The sequence below is a fragment of the Eubalaena glacialis genome, chromosome 12, assembly GCF_028564815.1.
Source record: "Eubalaena glacialis isolate mEubGla1 chromosome 12, mEubGla1.1.hap2.+ XY, whole genome shotgun sequence".
Taxonomy (NCBI): Eukaryota; Metazoa; Chordata; class Mammalia; order Artiodactyla; family Balaenidae; genus Eubalaena; species Eubalaena glacialis.
The window spans coordinates 18,967,340-18,986,199 of NC_083727.1; the positions used below are offsets into that span (position 1 = coordinate 18,967,340).

Consider the following 18,860-nt stretch of genomic DNA (forward strand, 5'->3'; position numbering starts at 1 on the left):
TTCTCAGACCATTGATGTTAAAAAAAAATTCAGGGGAATGAAGGGACTCATAATGGATGCCGTCATTTTATTTTGCTAAGCTGGGACTTTAAAAGGAAAATAAAATTCTCTTTTTACCATCACTCCATAAAAATAGGATCTGAATAAAGAACAGTTGGCCATTTTCCGAACACACATACACCTATATATTAGGGTGGTGATGTATAACAAAAACTCATATGCAAACTGCTCTTAGTAATAGTAACGACAGCCAGCATTTATTTTCACTTACTAAGTATTAGGCATTCTCCTAAGTGTTTTACACATGTTCTCTCATTTATTTCTCAACTCTATGATGTTGGTCTCTCACTGCCATTGTATAAATAAGAAAACTGAGGCAAAGAGAACTTAAATAGCTTGCTCAAGTCCCGCCTCAGATGCGATCTAGATTCAAAACCCGGCAGTCTAGCTCCAGAGCCACTCATCTGCTTCCTCCAAAGGGGTACTAGTGAGAAAGGCGCAGGTTTTACATCGGACAAACGCAGTTCTCGTGACGCTTGTGCCACTTACTAGTTTGGTGATCTTGGGCATTTTACCCAAACTTGGTCTGCCTCAGTTTCCTAACCTGAAAATTGATAATAATAACTGTCCTTTCATTGAGTTTGCTATGAGGAGTCGATGTAATAAAGAACCTAGGTCAGGGCTAGGAACAGAGTCAGCACCTATAAATGACTATCATTTAAATATTGCCAATATTTTGAATATGACAACATTCCTAAGTTAACTGTAAACTGTATATTATTCTCATACCGTACTCTGGGTTCCGCTATTCCCAATTAACAGGTTTTTTTTTGTTTGTTTGTTTTGTTTTTTGTAATATTCATAAAATCAAAGCATTCCTCTGGGCGTTTTTATAGATAGACTTCAGAACCAGGTCACCCATTCTGCCACCCTTGCAAACCCCACCCCAGTCACTACTACAGACCTGATTCTTACTTTCAGAGCAGGCAACCAGCTACAGAGCACCTCTTGAGGGATGCTCAAATGGTTTTCTCTGCCTGCATTTTCATCTAGTACAAGTGCAAATGGAGAAGTCATCACCAAGCCTCCTACTTCCCCCAGCTCTGCATACAGCTCATGGAGATGTCGGGGGAGTATCACTGGGGGCTTGCAGGGCCCCATACAAGTGACATGCAAGTTTCAGCACAATTTAGTTTCCCAGGATATGTTTCATAGTTTTCTATAAAATTCCACTCAATGTGACATTTGTTCATTAATTCATTCAACAATTTTTTTTTTTTTTTTAACCAAGCTCCTACCTCATGCCAGGACGTGTACTGCAACAGTAAAGAAAAGGACGGAGTCCTCCTTAAGATGCTGACGGGAAGTGGCTGGGTAGGTGGAGGGGCAGAGAGAAGTGACCATGCAGTTAGGATGGAGGGAGGGAAGTGTCGGGGTGGGGACAGTCATACAGAGTGCATGGAGTCCGGGTACTTGACCCAGACTCTACAGGCAGGGAAGGAGGTCTCACAGGGTCAAGGACATCCATGCTTTTCTGAAGGACTTCTAGGTGTTAGCCAGATGAAGGCAATAAAGATGAAGAAGAATGAACTCCAGGCAGAGGGAAGAACGTGGGCAAAAATAACAGAAATGATAGTGAAAATGTGCTTATATTTTACGAATTGTGTGCAAGTCAGTAAACACTAATTGAAATCAAATGTAGTGAATTTATTTGTGCTTTTCCTTCATTTATTCATAAGTCAAAACTTCTTTTATGTGAATTTATATAATAATGCGGCTCAGCATTGAACCACCGCAACATAATCAGCTGGCTCACACTTGGGGATACGAGGCAGAAGAATTTTGCTTATTGTCTAGATCAGAGATTAGTAGAAGACCCTGAGAATTAAATATTTTTTATGTAAGATTTTTGTTTTTGATGTGGACCATTTTTCAAAGTGTTTATTGAATTTGTTACAATATTGCTTCTGTTTTATGTTTTGGTTTTTTGGCCACAAGGTATGTGGGATCTTAGCTCCCCAACCAGGGATCAAACCCTAACCCCCTGCATTGGAAAGCGAAGTCTTAACCACTGGACCACCAGGGAAGTCCCTTAAATTTTTAAATATAATTATGTTAGAAGTTTAGAAATGCTTGATATATTTGAAAGAGTTTTTCACTAGCATGATTCCATTAAAAATGTAAGAAGGGAAAGAAAAGAGATTATAAGCTATTTACCTTGAATTCTGATTTTTGAAAGTTAAGGCAATATGAACTTGGCTTGTGGAAAATATATATACTCCTGAAAAACATTATTTATAACAGGTTATTGTCATCATATGCAACAAAACAGTACTACATGTTAAGTTTCTCAGAAGCAAATAATTATAGGCAAAACAGGTAAAGACAGATGAAAGTTAAAAAAATAATAACAACTCAGAAAGGAAAAAAGTGGTTGCCAGGGGCTGGGGGTGGGGAAAATAGGGAGAGATTGGTAAAAGGAACAAATTTTCAGTTATAAGATGAATAAGGTCTGAAGATCTAATGTATAACATGACAACTATCATTGATAACACTATATTGTATAATTGAAATTTGCTAAGAGAATAGAACTTAAATGTTCTCACACACAATAAAAAAATAAATATATGAGGTGATAGATATGTTAGTTAACTTGATGGGGGGGGATTTTTCACAATATATATGTGTATCAATTCATCACCATGTACACTCTAAATACTTACAATTTTATTTGTCAATTGCATCTCAATAAAGCTGAGAAAAAATAATAGCTGTATTGAATTAGTTGCCTGAAAGGGACAAAAATGATCTCCTTCAGTGAATAAACTGCCTTCATCTTAATAAACAAATAAGTCTTTGAGGATAAGCTGAAACTGGCCTGAGACTGGTTTGGCTATTCATGTTTCATGTGGACAATCAACTCATCCATATTTCCTTCTAATATTTTTTTTTCTTATTAGTTATCTATTTTATACATATTAGTATATCTATGTCAATCCCAATCTCCCAATTCATCCCACCACCATCCCCCCACTATCCCCCCTTGGTGTCCATACGTTTGTTCTCTACATCTGTGTCTCTATTTCTGTCTTGCAAACCAGTTCATCTGTACCATTTTTCTGGATTCCACATATATGCATTAATATATGATATTTGTTTTTCTCTTTCTGTCTTACTTCACTCTGTATGACAGTCTCTAGGTCCATCCACATCTCTACAAATGACCCAATTTTGTTCCTTTTTATGGCTGAGTAATATTCCATTGTATATATGTACCACATGTCCTTTATCCGTTTGTCTGTCAATGGGCATTTAGGTTGCTTCCGTGACCTGGCTATTGTAAATATCCTTCTAATATTTTTGTTTGATAGTATATCAACACCAGACTAATATTGGCTTAACTCTTTTAAATGAAAGCTAAAAATGAATAGCTTATATACCCACTGTATTAAATGCACACAAAAATTTATACTTACTGAAAGCATACACAGAAGTCTTCAAAATCTAACCATATTTCTTTAGAAACACCATTATTTACTGTTGCAAGTTCCTCCTTCGATTTTTCCTGTGTTGCTGTTGTCTGGCTGACCAAATCTCTTTCCAGACTGATTCCTTCAGCTGGATGGGCTGCATCATTCAATCCATAGTCTGGTAGTTCATCTGTGTACAGCAGAAGACAACCATGTCAAACATACCTAATTGTTAAATATTAAATTATTAAGATATGAAAAATTGTAGAGGAGAGCTCACATATCAAAATCTATTTTTGAGAAAATATTTACTGAGATAATAATTTACATGCAGGCCTCAAATTTGTAGAGGTCCATACAAAGACCCATTTTCATACCCTCAGGAGAATTTAATCATAACTTACATGCAGAGTGTCCAGAAATTTTGAAATCACTTTCATAAATTTGTGCGCACATTCTTTAGAGATTAAAGTTATAACGGAAGTTAGCTGGTTTATGTATTTAAAATCTGCTGTAAACAGACATATTTATGTAAGAGGGGCTGATGCAGACAACAGAAGGAGAAGCAAAAACTTGAAAGATCTATTGTGATGGATGTATTTCTGTAAGCCCTGCAGTCAGTGATTCCGTAATCTTATTTTATGTTTATCAAGGAATGGCATAACGTTCTCACACACTTTTCTTGAACCAAAATGTTATATATGCACGTGCCACATAACACTTTTTTGGATTTCAGCCTTGGTCAAGTCTTTATTTAGGATCTGAGGAATTTGCAATGGTTTCAGTGCTTTGATCATAACGTGCATGCATTAAGACACAAGAACTTTACTCATGGGACTTTAATCAGATAGTCTTTTATTTTGACTTTAAGCTTGAATTTAACAAGTGAGATTATCTGATTTTTCTAGCCCAGAGCAGATTAGACTCAACACATCAGAGGAAGCCCTGGAGGGAGGCTGCTGAGAGCCAGGAGGAGGGAGAGCAAGAAGCTGTCGAGAAGCAGAGACCCCTTTGTGCTTTGATGTCTGTGAAAAAAAGTCATGAGAAGATTATTAATTTACCTTTTCTGAGTATAGCTTGTGAAGCAGCATTACCCTGTGAAATGAAAGGAACACGTTAAGAAACCATTTATAAATTCGACAAAACATTACAGCTCTCTAAAGCACCACAGTTTCTAAAAGAGTTAATACAGTCTTTTAAACACTGAAGAAATAGATTTCTACAAATACTTACTAAAACCTACCGCAAAACGAAATTTGTTTTTAACCTTAAAACTCAAAAGATGTGAATTTGGCTGAGAGTTTAAGTTTGTGACATTAAAATACAGAAGATGTGAGTGTATTAAACATTTGAATCTTATAATAAAAGTTAAATAAAAACAATAATATCCCTGAGTAGATATACTAGTTGGTATGAGGCACCTATAATTAATACAGATTGAGTAAAATGAGATTATGATTGATAATTAGTGTACGGAACCTAAGGATTATATCAAATTATAAAAATGTTTTCTCAAATTTTTAACAGGGAAAATAAGCTTCACATGTATGACTCTGTTATCTCTGGGACACAATTAAAATAAGTATAAAAGACAAAATGGTATAAATTTATACAGACTGATGGGCGATATTTTGGATGATGTAAAGTGTATGGAGAAGACAACAGAGTAGACAAAACTGAATACTAAGTGCTGGTGAGAAGCAAGCCCATCCACGCCTTAGGACCCCAGAAACAATTAGCAGGCATCTGGGAAGGACAGAATGAGATACAGGTTGAAAATACAGGGATGGGTTGAATGTCTATATAAGGAACAGACAAATCCCCACTTCTCCCTAATCCCTTCTGGTTTAGCATCTATCCTTCTTCTGCCTAAACAGGGCACTGCAAGTTGCTTCAAGTAGAGAAATTAAATGAAAAGTCTCCAGATCTGGGTTCACAGATACCGTGGGAAGCAAGAAAGGTTACTACACAGAGAGGAGAGGAATTAAGTGAACATCCACATGCTGAACTCTGAGACTCTCAGGAACTCTGTGCTGCTCGGCTTTAATAACTCTGGTGGATAAGGATATAACAATCCTTATGACCACATTCCACCCAGCAGGGAGATTAGAGGACCCTTAACCTGAGACACTGAACAGAGCCAGGGAAAATCCTCAGGGAATCTGATATTTGGAGCTAGTCCCACCCCAAATGAAGCTCATTTACCCCCAATTATCTCAAATTAAAACTTCCAGTTGACAAGCTCTGTCCATGCCATAAAGCTTCTTCTAATCAGCAGCTCTTTAATTTCATAAATTCTTTAAATATATGTGTACAACAAAGTATTGCTAGATAATTGAGGAAATAGTCTCATATAAAAGAAAGAAACTAATGGGTGTGGGTAGGGAGATTCATAGGAATCAGAAATGATAATATAGGGAGAAATTTTTAAGTTAGTAATATCAGAAAGTTAAGAAGATATTCATTTATCAAATAATAAACTATAAAAATACAATCAAGAACAAGAGACAGTTCTTAGAAACTAAAAATAGGAAAGTGAAATAAATTCAATAGAAAGTTTGGATGTAAAGTTGATACAAAAGACTCAGAGACGAAAACTAAAAAGCTTTTCAAAGAAAACATAGGTGAAAAGCTTCACGACATTGGATTTGACATTGGTTTCTTAGATATGACAATAAAAACACAGACCGCAAAAGTCAAAATAAATTGGGCTACATAAATAATCTTCTGTCATTCAAAGGACGTAATCAACAGAGTGAAAATGCAACCTATGGAATGAGAGAAATTATTTGCAACTCATATGTCTAGTAAAGGGTTAACATCAAGAATATATGAAGAACTTCTACAAAAACAGTATAAAATAAACAAACCCAATTTAAAAATGGGTAAAGGACTTGAATAGACATTTGTCCAAAGAAAATATACAAATGGCCAACAAGCACATGGAAAGCGTCCTCCACATCACTCATCCTTAGGGGAATACAGATCAAAACTGCAATGAGATACCACCCTCACAGCCACTGGGATGACTACTGTTAAAGAAAAAAAAAAAAAAAAACAGAAAATGACAAGTGTTATTGTTACTGTTATGTGGTGAGGATGTAGAGAAATTGGAACCTTTTTGCGCTTTCTGTGGGAATATAAAATGGTGCAGTTGCTATGGAAAACAGTATGGTGGTTCCTGAAAAAGCTAAAAATAGAATTAATGTATGATCCGATAATTCCACATCTGAGTATATACCCAAAAGAACTGAAGGCAGCATCTCAAAGAAACATTTATACACCCATGTTCATAGCAGCATTATTCATCAAGTGTCCATTGATGGATGTATGGATAAACAAAAGGTGGTATATGTATATGCACAATGGAATATTATTCAGCCTTAAAGGAAAGAAATTATGACACATGGTACAACATGGATGAACTGTGAGGACATTTTATTAAGTGAAGTAAGCCAGCCCCAAAAATACAAATACTGTATGATTTCACTTATATGAGGTACCTAGAGTAATCAGAATCCTAGAGACATAAAGTAGAATGGTGGTATTAAGGGGCTAAAAAGGGGCAGGAATGCAGAATGATTTAATGGGTATAAAGTTTTAGTTTTGTAAGATGGAATGATTTCTGGAGGTTAGTGGCACAACAATGTGAATGTATTCAATATTATTGTTCTCAGAAAAGGAAATTCTTGAGGAAAAAGTATAAGAAAATTCTCCAGAACTGAAAAACGTGAGTATCCAGGTTGAACGGGCTCATGGAGTACCTAGCACAGTTCATTGTAAACAGACTCATTTACGCGGCCAATCATTGTAAATTTTTCTTATTCCAAGAATGGACGGAATGTCTTAAAACATTCCCAGAGGGGGAAAAAAAGAGTCATACAGAACAGATCAAGAATCAAAATGTTATCTGTATTCTTAAGAGCAATGGTTGAAGGTAAAAGACAAAAGTTAAGGAACAGAGTTAAAATTCTGAAAGAAAGAACATCCACACTGGAATTCTACAACACGCCAAAATATAAGTCAGGGGAGGGGGTGGAATACAGACATCTGCAGGCATACAAACTCCTCATAATTTTCACTTCCCACGCAATTTTTCTCAGGGAGTACTAGAAGATGTGCACCACCTAAATTAGGGTATCAAGTAGCAGGAGAGCTTAGTTTCCAAGAATTAGAAAATCCATCAGAGGAGAGAGGGAAAAGAAAGTCCAATGATGACAGGTGCAAGTTTCCATCAGTTGGAACAAGAGCAAGAGAACAAAGGATTCCAGAGGGTGATATCTCCAGGAAAACAGGCGGCATTGGTAGAATTATCTGATGTGTTTGTGTGGTAAATGCGGTTTAAAGGTATTTGTTCAATGGTGTTTCTTTTTTTAAAAAGAGTGTTTGGGGAGGCTTCCTAATGTGTCATAGAAAAAAAAATGAAGTAATTGGTTTGTACAAAAAGTTGTGTAAGAAAAGAAATTTGTCTCTCCAATAAAAATCCTTCCACAGCTAGAATATTTTTTAACAGAAGAATACTTTTATTTATTACCATCCTTCTTCTATTACAGCTTGAAGTAATGATGAAGGTGGAAAAGGAAACAGGTAAATAATTAATGCCTGACTTGCAGTAAATGTTAATTCCTAAGGAAAGTCTGAAAACAGGCCTATTGTCCCTAATATTTGTATCTATTTTAAGGGCAAAGGTGGGGTAATTTTGCTATTTAAAAACATGAACTATATTAGGCTGGGCTAGTCTGAGATAACAAACCAATCCTGAAATTTCAAAGGCTCAACACATAGGGTTAACTTCTCCCTCATATTCAGCCCATTTTGGGGGGCTCCTTTTCAAGGGATTCCTTTCCCAGTTGTGATGTAGGGATCTAGAAACCTGTATCTTGTAGCCTTGCCACTGGGATACGCGGTTTCCTGATGGTTGTGGGAGAAGCAGAGAGCTGCAAAGCCACGTGCAGACTCATTAAGTACTTCGGCCTGAAATGGCACACCTCACTATCGCCTGCAGTCTATCAGCCAGACTGTGTGTCGAAGGCAAGCTCAAGAGCAGGGCCGGCTTCATGAGTGTGTAATCACTCAGGGCGCTGGGCTCAGAAGGGCCCTGTGTTTGTTGTAATGCTCTGCTGTCAGTCTCTTGACATTCTTAATAATTGTTGAACAAGGGGCCCTGTATTTTCATTCCACAAGTTATGCAGCCAGTCCCAGTTACGAGCCAGGAGCCAGCCCTGTGAGAGGCCTGGGAAGTATACAAGGGGCACTGAGACTCCCAGGGGGCAGTGGGCATCTCAGTCAGAGATCCTGCCAATCAAGCCACAATGCAGAGCCCTTCGTTTCCACTGTTAGGGCTCCAGCTGTTACGGCTCGTAGAACTCTTAGCTTCCCCAACAGCTTCACCCCTATTAGGTGAGAAGCATTATGTAACAGCTCAAGAAATCTCAACGGGGTCTGCTCTGGTATCCAGCCTCACAGCTAGAGTACTGATTGGACAAAAACTTGTGAAATGAAAAAATCTTGAAGACAGAGGAAAGTGGAGGTATGAGATGGTAAGTGAATACAAGAGTGCTAAATCCTTATCTTCTATAGCAAGAGGTCAGGAGATAATGTTTAAATTGATAGATGGAGAAAGAACGGAATTCAGTCATTCAACAGATACGTAACAGTGTCTGTCATGTGCTAGGCATTTTTGCAGGTGCTGAGGGAGAAACAGTATATGATAAAGATCAAGATCTCTGCCTTCATAAAGCCTACTACTTAGAAATATGGAGACACATAGCAGAAGAAACACTTAAATAACAGTGATTGACTCTGGGGAGGAAGGCTAAAGAATGAGGAGGGGTAATACAGGTTGGTTATTCTATGATTATCTTTTTGGTAACTTTTGACTCTTTAAAACTATTGCATACAATACTTTGAAATTAAGAAAAAAAGTTTAACAATGTTTAAGTCTATTCATTCTTCTTGCAAGATTTCTCATCTGTTAGTCTCTGCTTTTCAACTAATTCTAAAAAATGTGTTTACCTGCGTGTGATTCTGTACCCTCCAATGTATCTTATACCATTTATAGAGGTTGGTAGAAATCAACTATGGTTCATTCACATAATGAAATAGTATGTGACTTTAAAAATAAAGACGCTCTTTAGGCATAGTGAAATTATCTCCAGTATTTACAAAGTAAAAACTTAAAAAAATTTCATTAAGTTTTGAGTAGAAAAAGGTGGAATATTGTGTGTTTCTTTATATTTACATAAAGACACCCTGAAAGTGTCCTACAGAGGGCAAAGCAGTGAAAGTGGGAGAAGTACTTACATGGAAACAAGACTTCTTGATGTATGCCTTATAATTTTATTTTTGAACATGCAAATATATTATGCATTAAAACCCTTTCACACCTACCACACTGGCAGAAGTTGAAACATCAGACAATATATGGGTTGGCCAGAATGTGGTGTGCAGAGAAAATTCTCATCCAGTGCATTTTATTGTAAGGTTAAAAGGTGAATGTCCTATGACCCATCAGTGATACTCCCAGATTCATATCCTAGAACAGAGCTTCCTAGGCTAGTGTCCACTGGGGCCCATGGTTAGATTTCAGGAATCCATGAACATGGTTGCTTGAAAGATTATTTTCATCTTTAGCTGAAGTTCAGCATTCAGTTTTCTTCAGTTTTCAATTTATCAATGCAGGTGAGTAGCTACAGTGTTATTGGCAATAACTGTGACTTTATCCATGAAAGAAATCACAATATTTTACATTATATTAGAGTTGCTGCAAAATCTGAAATGTCACATATGCTGATTACTACTTTGAAGTTACAGCAGTTATTAGGCCCATTGTCGGATTCCATGTGGTCACATCTTCCTGTCTACAGACACTCCTGTAACCTGAACTGCCCAACTATCTGGCAGCTATCCTTTAGTATACCTTCAACCACCAAATCGTGAAGTTGTACGTTCACACGGTGCTAACCCAGACAGCTGTTCTGCTTTCCACTGTTCCCTGTTGCCAATACTCAGCTCATACGCAGAAAGAGATAAGTTGTATTCATCATGTGTTTTAGAAAATTGACAAAGGGAGACATAACACATAAAAGTTCACAAACCCTGGAACTACAGAAACTCTTGCCTGTGTGTACAGGGACAGTCAAGATGAGTCATGGTACCATTGCTTGCAATAGCAAGAAACAAAAAGCAATGAATGTAGCCATTAACACTGTGAAAGATGTTTTTAAATGGTGGACTAGTTATGTATTAAATACCTTTGACCAGTGAAATGAATGAACTGTAACATGTGGCAAAAGAGATAAATCTCATAAACAACATTAAGATATCCCAGAAGAATTAATACAAGAGTCCACAAAAATAAAATGAGGATGACAATGAAACCAAGCTATATATTGTTCATAAACGTGTACATAACTGACAAAATTAGAAGAGTGTGGAGTTGACAAATACCAGACCTTGTATGGCAGGTAGGAGATACAATTCAGAAGAGACACACGTGGAACTTCCCTGGTGGTCCAGTGTTTAAGACTCTGTGCTTCCACTGCAGGGGGCACGGGTTCAATCCCTGGTTGGGGAACTAAGATCCCACATGCCATGCAGTGCACCCCCCAAAAAAAAGAGAACACAGGAGACATCTATGAGAGATGAGTATTCCACTTTCTAATCTAGAAGATGGGTACGTAAGAAGTTTATTTTCAGTATTCTTTATTCTGCTCAAATGCATTTATGTAAAATATATTTCACGATTTAAGAAAAAAATTTTTTATAGTTAAGAATCAGGCTAATAATAAGAGTAACATAGTTACCTGAGACATATTTCTTGTCAACTGACTTAAGCCTGTCTGGCTAAAGGTTGTAGTTTCATCATTTTCAGTAAGGGAAGATAAACCAGATGCTGGAAGCACCCCTTTCTTAATCAAAGATCGTACAAAATGACTAATGGAAAAAAAAGAAAAAAACTTCTGTTATCTTAATCTCTTGTTTAAAGCTACTAATAAATAACTGCAGCTTTTATTGAGATATACTTGACATATAACATTATATTAGTTTCAGGTATACAACATGTTGATTCAATATTTGTATATACGGCAAAATGATAACCACAATTCTAGTTAACGTAGGCCACCACACACAGTTACAATTTTTTTTCCTTGTGATAAGAACGTTTAAGGTCCACTCTCTTAGTAACTTTCAAATATACAACACAGTATTATTAACGATAGTCACCATGCTGCACATTATAGCCCCAGGACTTACTTATTTTACAACAGGAAGTTTGTCCCTTTTGACTCCCATCACCCATTTCATCCACCCCCATGCCCTGCCTCTGGCAGTCATCAGTCTGTTCTCCTGTACTCTCTATCTATGAGCATGTTTGCTTGTCTGTCTTTTTTAGATTCCACGTATAAGTGGGATCATAAGGTATTTGTCTTTCTCTGTCTGACTTATTTCACTTGAGATGTCCTCAAGGTCCATCTATGTTGTCACAAAAATGGCAAGATTTCCTTCTTTTTGAATGGCTGAATAATATTCCGTTGCATAGTGATGTTTGGTCAACCATAGAAAGTTCTGATTTTTTTAATTTTATCATTCTCATTCTTTTACAACCAGTAATTTCTTTTGCTTCATGTTAAAAAACATTTAATTGCTATATATACTACTGAAGCAATATTCTCTATCAGTCACTGCAATGGTGTAAAAATTTTCTGGAACGCTATTTATTGTAAAGCTATGGTGGCCATCTTTGAATGTTGATGATCAGAACACATAGGAACCTGGCATTTAGAAGTGATTTAATTAAGTATCAGAGTAATGTAGCAGTGAAATAGGGCTTGGAGTCAAAAATTTAATGATGCATGTTGAGCCCTTAAGTTTACAACTGTGATATTTATACTAGCTACCCAAGCGTACAGTATTTTCTTTCAAGTTATTGCTGACATGACCCCAAATCAATGTTGCCACAGCTAGAAGTTTATGGATACAATAAAAAGATATTTGTTATAGTACAAATATATTAGGTGTTTCAAAGATAAAATTAAATTTCATGTATATAGAACTTCCCATACTTTTGGATTTTTCCTTGCTAGTGTTCTGTAAAACTTGGTTCACCTCAAGCTAAATGTCTCTGAAACTGCCACTAGAGGGTAGCACAAACATATCTGTGAGGCTCTGATTCTCTAAAACAAGGCCAGGAGCCAGGACTGGGCAAACCGGGCATGTTGTTGCTACAGTGACAGTGTTCCAAGGAAAGGCAGTTGCGTACCACTCATTCTCCAGGGCTCGCCAAAAAACCGGCTTGCTCTTATGCTGACCTGAGAACTCTGACGGTACAGCAGTCAGGTACAACGAAATGCCATTCACATATTTTTGCTTTTGGCTCTGCCAGATAAAATGGATATACTAGGGAATTCATAACAGGTTCAAGCAGTGAATAGATTAGTTGAATCCAATCAAGTGTTGAAGTCACCTAGACCTGGGTTAAAGAATTTCATCCAACTTAATTAGGTAAAAAAGCTGAAAGAAAGCATAAGAAAATTAAGTAAGAGAGTCAACGTTGGAAGTTGAGGTTATGAAACCAACGCATTTGTGGTCTCTCTTGGCATAGGGATTCTAGAAGCCTGCGTGTGACAGTTTGAATCCTGAGAAAATTTGTCCTGGTGGTATGTAGCTCTGGTTCATACAATCCGCAAAATATTTGAGTAATATGCAATCTCAATAAGCTAAGAGATAATCAAAAATTATTTGGAATGGTAAAATCATCATTTTAGTGGATAACACTAACTATAAAATTAATTAGAAAAAGTATAAAGCATTAATATTTTTATGTTAAGTTTAAGAAAATTCTGTCTTTATGTGGTATTTTGTATTTGTAACAGGTGAAAGAAGTGTAGCATGTTACATAATCCAACAAATTAGGCTATAAAATGTGTAGCTTTATATTTAATTTTAGGTTTATAATTAAGTTATAAGAAAATTTTGGTTTGTAAAAACTAATAGTGTACATAGGAAAAACCAAGGTTACCAAAAAATATTTTGATTATTTGAACTTTTAATGATGATTTATATAATTGGCAAGATTTTATTTGTGATTTTTGGCTTTTCAAGAATTAGTTAAAGCAAAAATAAAATACAGTACTGTTGTAAATACAATTTAAAATGTTTAAATAAATTCAGCTAACTAAATTTATTTAAAACTTTTATAGAAATTAATAATTTATGTATAAAATAAGAATTTTTATAAGTTAAAATGAAAGTTTGAGGAAAACTAGATTTGCAAATACATAGCAGAACAAATTTTTAAAACCAAAGAAGCAGCAAATTGTTTTTTCTGTTTATAAAGCTTGACATGGCTAAATGCCATGTTTGTCTACTAGTGCTGCCTAGGGGGTCCCTCCTCACCCACTTTTCAGTGAATTGTTGATGCATAGAACTGCAGGAGCTTTAAGTTAAAACATTTGAATAATGTTTCTAATATTTTCAACTTAACTAGAGTCCATAAAATGTAAATTAACGGGCTATGATGTAACGAAGCTCTAAAAGTAGGACAGTACAATGAACAGACTTCTGATCTAAATTTTGACTGCTTTTATTCATCAACTTATATTCTTATCGTGGATTTTAATATATCTAAGAGAAGGATGAAACATATCTAATGGTCATTATATTTGTGACCTATAAGCCGTTCAAAAATTTTAATGATGTTCTAGTAAAGTTTAAAAAAAAATACAAAAAAGTACACACATCATAAATGTAAAACTTGCTGAAAAATCACCAATATGGCCATATCACCATTATTCAGATCAAGAGATATTAATATTACCAGCCCTCCACAAGCCCTGCCAGATGTGCTTCCCAATCACAGCTAGCACTCCTCGCCACAGGTAACCACTATCAAGACTTCCAACACCATATATTGCTTTTTTTTTTTCTTTTTAAAAATCTATATTAATAGAATAATTAAAACTAAACTGTATACTTTTTATACCAGATTTCTTTGGTCTAATATTTTTGTGTGTGACATTTATCCACGCTGATTTTTTTTTGCAGTATTTCTTCTGCTTTATATCTATGTATTATTGTATTATGTTTGTCTATGGTTTTACTATGATTATCTAGTGGCAGTTTTCTCCGCATTTACATTACTTGACTTTTTTTCAGAACTTGCTGAATCTTGACTTGATTTTTTTTAACTTTTGGGATAATATTGGCCATTATATTTTTATTTCATGATTATTCCCCAAACTCTCTATCCTCTACTTCTGAGACCCACTTGCAAGTATGTTGGTCTTTTTCAACTTTTCTTACATGTCTTTATTATACTTTTCCTCATTTTTTTTTTTTTTGGTCTCCATACTTCAGTCTGGATATTATCTTTTGACCTATTTTCCACTTTGCTAATTGTCCTTTTTTGCTGTATCTTATCTGTGATTAAACACATCCACTGAATTCTAAAATTTCAGTTATTATATTCCTTGGTTCTAGAATCCCTATTTTTTTAACCATTTTAAATACTATTATTTATTTTTATATTTTACAACTTTATTGAGGGATTATTGAAGTACATTTAACTGCACAAATTTAAAGAATAGATTTGATAATCCTTGATATATGTATATATCCATGTGTTAGTTATCAATTGCTTCATAACAAATCACCACACTTTAAGTGGTAATAATCATATCACCCACTATTCCTTCTCATTATTGCTATCTGTGGACTTCCTTTTCACCACTATGAACTCATTAAAAACGTTAGACCCAGGATAATAATTTTTATTTCTACCCCTATTGTCACATTCAAATATTAGTAAATTTGGATTCTTCCTCCCCTTCCTCCTTTTTCTTCTTCATTGTCTTTGCTGTTGTATTTAGTTAGCTCTTTTTTTCTCCTCTAAGACTGACAGACTTCACCTCCCAGGTTTTTATGACAATCATTTGATCTTGTGATTTAATTATCAGGTAATAACCAAAAACATTCCCCAGTGCTAATGTTTAAAGTAAAACAAAATACTGTGTTGTTCTAAAACAGAAGCCAAAACTGTAAAGCCAGACATATTTAGGCCTCATTTTGACCAATTCAAAATTTATCTTAACTGTTTATTACTGTGAAATAGAACCTAAAAATTTTATTTTCCTATGATCACTGCATTGACACAAACTTTAATACATTTGTCACCAAGGGATACATTTTTAACTACACAAATCACAAAATGCTTCATCTGTTAACAAGATGAATTCATGGGAAAGAATGTTCTATACTTACGTTTCTGTTGGAATTGTAAATGGAGTCATTCTATAATTCAAAAACGGACTTGAAATCTCAAGAAACTGGTCAGGCTTCTTTATTACTAATTCTAAAAAGAAAAAGGTAGTGTGATGTACTTTTTTTTTAATCTTCCAAGATTATATGTAAAATTTGACATTTAATGCAGTACTGATTAGATTAACTATTTACCCAGCAAATTTCAATAGAGTTAAATAGAAATGTACTACGATACATAAAGTTTTGTATTAAAAAGGACTTTATAGATCCTACCAATATGAGATTTCTTTAGTCTACTTCTCAGTTGCTTTCCAGATTTACAACGTGAAACAATGAAGTCTCAAGGGAGAAAGTCAGCAATGTCTTCTAGAGTTATTACTTGGCATTTGCTGCTATTTCAAGTACACAAAAGACTTTCTATAAAAGTCTTTTACTAAAAGTGTGTTCTTTTAGTTAACCTCTACAACACAATTGCTCAGGACATGAAAAAAATGTGGACTAATACATGCAGATAGTGGAAGAACAGAAAATGTAACAAAGTAAGGGTCATAAGTAGAAAAGAAAGCAGTAGTCAAGAAAAATGTTGTGGGTATTCCTAAAGATGTCTGAAGCTGACATAGAAGTAAATTCTCAATGGATATAGCACACAACCCACGCACTAACACGGTGAACATTGAAATTAAACATTAGGCATAATTATTTTAAATAAGCTCCTATAGGCAGTGGAAAGGATGACCACAGGACGAAGAGAAGTGAGACTATAACACAGTGCACATGACCTCTCTGTGCTTGTTCTGTGATAACCTCTATATTGATCTCTCTCTCTCCCTCTCTCTCTCTCTCTGTTTCCTGTTAATTTCACTTTAAATATTAAATCCAATATAGAGAAGAAAGACAATGATGTGGTGAGCCTCAAAGCAGGACACTGCAGTTATGGAATCCCATCAATCCGTAGGTTTTCTTTCCCAGCTTACAATGGAGCTATCAAATTACACAGAATTACACAACAGTCAATATCAAAATCAGGAAGTAGCTGAATGTTCAGTATTTTTCCTTTCATTCAGCTATTCCTGATGTTCTGAATGAAGAACGGTTGTGTGGCTCTATGCATTTAACTAAAATATAGCATTCAGTAGTAAAAGATTTTCTTTCAAGCATCATGTGAATGCTGATCTTTGGTTGGAAAGACAGAAGAAGATAGGAAGGAAGGAGGGAAGGGAAGGAGGGAGGGAGGAAACTGGAAAGTTCTTGGAATCCAAAGCAACAGTTGGCACTTTGGTGGCACAACCAGCCTGTTGCAGAAACTCAAGGAATGTAAGGAAATAACTAAAATAATCAAGCAGGAGGGAGAGAGGCAGACAAGTCTAATAAAAAAAAAAAAAAAAGATGAACTGACCATTTCTCCTGTATATCTAAACCAGATATTTCTTTAATCTTTGTTCTTTTCTGGCCAGGATAAAACATGTTGTGCTAGAAAATCTCTGCCACCAGCTGTACTGGTTGTATAAATGTAGGCAGAAAGCAAATGTGAGGAAAATTACATGGTTAACAGTTGTTATTTATATCTTAAAAACATGTAAAATATGGTTGGAAGTAGGAGGCAAGGAACAGGTAAATACTCCAATCTCTGTGGCTACTGCGGTTTTAGGATCCTGAGTACCAACGAGACTTACGTATTACCCTGTGACTGAGATATGGCTCCTCTCCCCTGCACTGGAGGATCAGCAACACGTGAATTGGTAGCAGAAGCCACGGCAAGCACCACCAATAAGGGTACAAGCCGTGGTTCATGAGCCCAGCCACTTAAAGCTCATTTAGATGCTTCTCGGGGATGCCTTTAGTAAACTGGCACCAGGTATGTTCATCGTGGCTTTGTCTTCATTGTTCATTCAAGGACAGGCCTGTGAACCCTAATGCAATAACTTCTAGAATGTGATGACCTGTTACTGGATGAATACAATTAGAAGATACTGAGGTATTGGAAAAGACAAAGGAAGAAAATGTGAAAGCAAGGAAATGAACACAAAAAAGATAACAAAAAAAGCTGTTTTTGAACAAAGATAATTTAAACTTTTTGGAATGGGAAATATATATATACACACATACACACTTATACCTATGTAAACCATAGCACCACAATTCTCTATCACCCTTCATTAAAAATTGCAAGTATAGGGCTTCCCTGGTGGCGCAGTGGTTGAGAATCTGCCTGCCAATGCAGGGGACACGGGTTCAAGCCCTGGTCTGGGAAGATCCCACATGCCGCGGAACAACTGGGCCTGTGAGCCACAACTACTGAGCCTGCGCATCTGGAGCCTGTGCTCCGCAACAGGAGAGGCTGCGACAGTGAGAGGCCCGCACACCGCGATGAAGAGTGGCCCCCGCTCGCCGCAACTAGAGAAAGCCCTCGCACAGAAACGAAGACCCAACACAGCCAAAAATAAATAAATAAATAAATAAATTTATTAAAAAAAAAATTGCAAGTATAAATTAGCTACGGAAAGGCCATATGTTTCTGTTGAATTAACATAAACAAATTAAGTTATTCTTCTAAGCCATAATTTTTTAATTATTAGTTTTTCTTTCCTAATCCCCTCTCCTTATGATTTTTCATTTACGGTCTCACTCATTTCTTCTCTTGCCATCTTGGTCTCTCTTCCATTCAAACATGGTGCTCATGGTAAAAGGAGTAAAAATGAAGACTTGTAGAGAAAATGATTGAAGGAGCGAAGAATTAGACATGGATTATGAAGAATTTAGAAACAAAAGGTGAGAATAAGAACAAGGTGGGAACAGCCTCCCTGCCCCATTCTCAGCCTGTGTGAACCTGTGTATTTCTGACCACAACTGCCATTCACTGTGGCTACATGACAACACTGACACAGGAACCAGCCCAGGGTAAAAGTCCTATTCCTATAGGAGTTTCAAACAGAAATCGGTCAATTCAAAGATTATGTCCTACAGGGCACTGTAGAATGATGCCCTCGTTAGAAATTCACACCAGTGGCCTAACATATATGCTACTTAACCTTCTATATTATTTACTACAAACAACTTTTCTATCACAGTTATAATCACAATGCCATCACTCAAAGAATGGCCTTTATATATCTGGCCAGTTTAGACATG

The 18,860-nt window shown here is 36.0% G+C and overlaps 1 protein-coding gene across 1 annotated transcript in view; it reads right to left on the reverse strand.

The window, feature by feature from the left end:
- The window catches only part of ADGB (androglobin), a 166,218-nt gene that overhangs the window by 68,850 nt on the left and 78,508 nt on the right, over nt 1-18,860 (reverse strand). The window contains exons 13-17 of the mRNA XM_061206749.1: nt 15,732-15,822; nt 11,276-11,405; nt 4,528-4,565; nt 3,477-3,662; nt 2,218-2,281 (exon numbers count right to left, since the gene is read on the reverse strand). Coding sequence (XP_061062732.1) covers nt 2,218-2,281; nt 3,477-3,662; nt 4,528-4,565; nt 11,276-11,405; nt 15,732-15,822 — 509 coding nt within the window. The remainder of the gene's footprint in view (nt 1-2,217; nt 2,282-3,476; nt 3,663-4,527; nt 4,566-11,275; nt 11,406-15,731; nt 15,823-18,860) is intronic.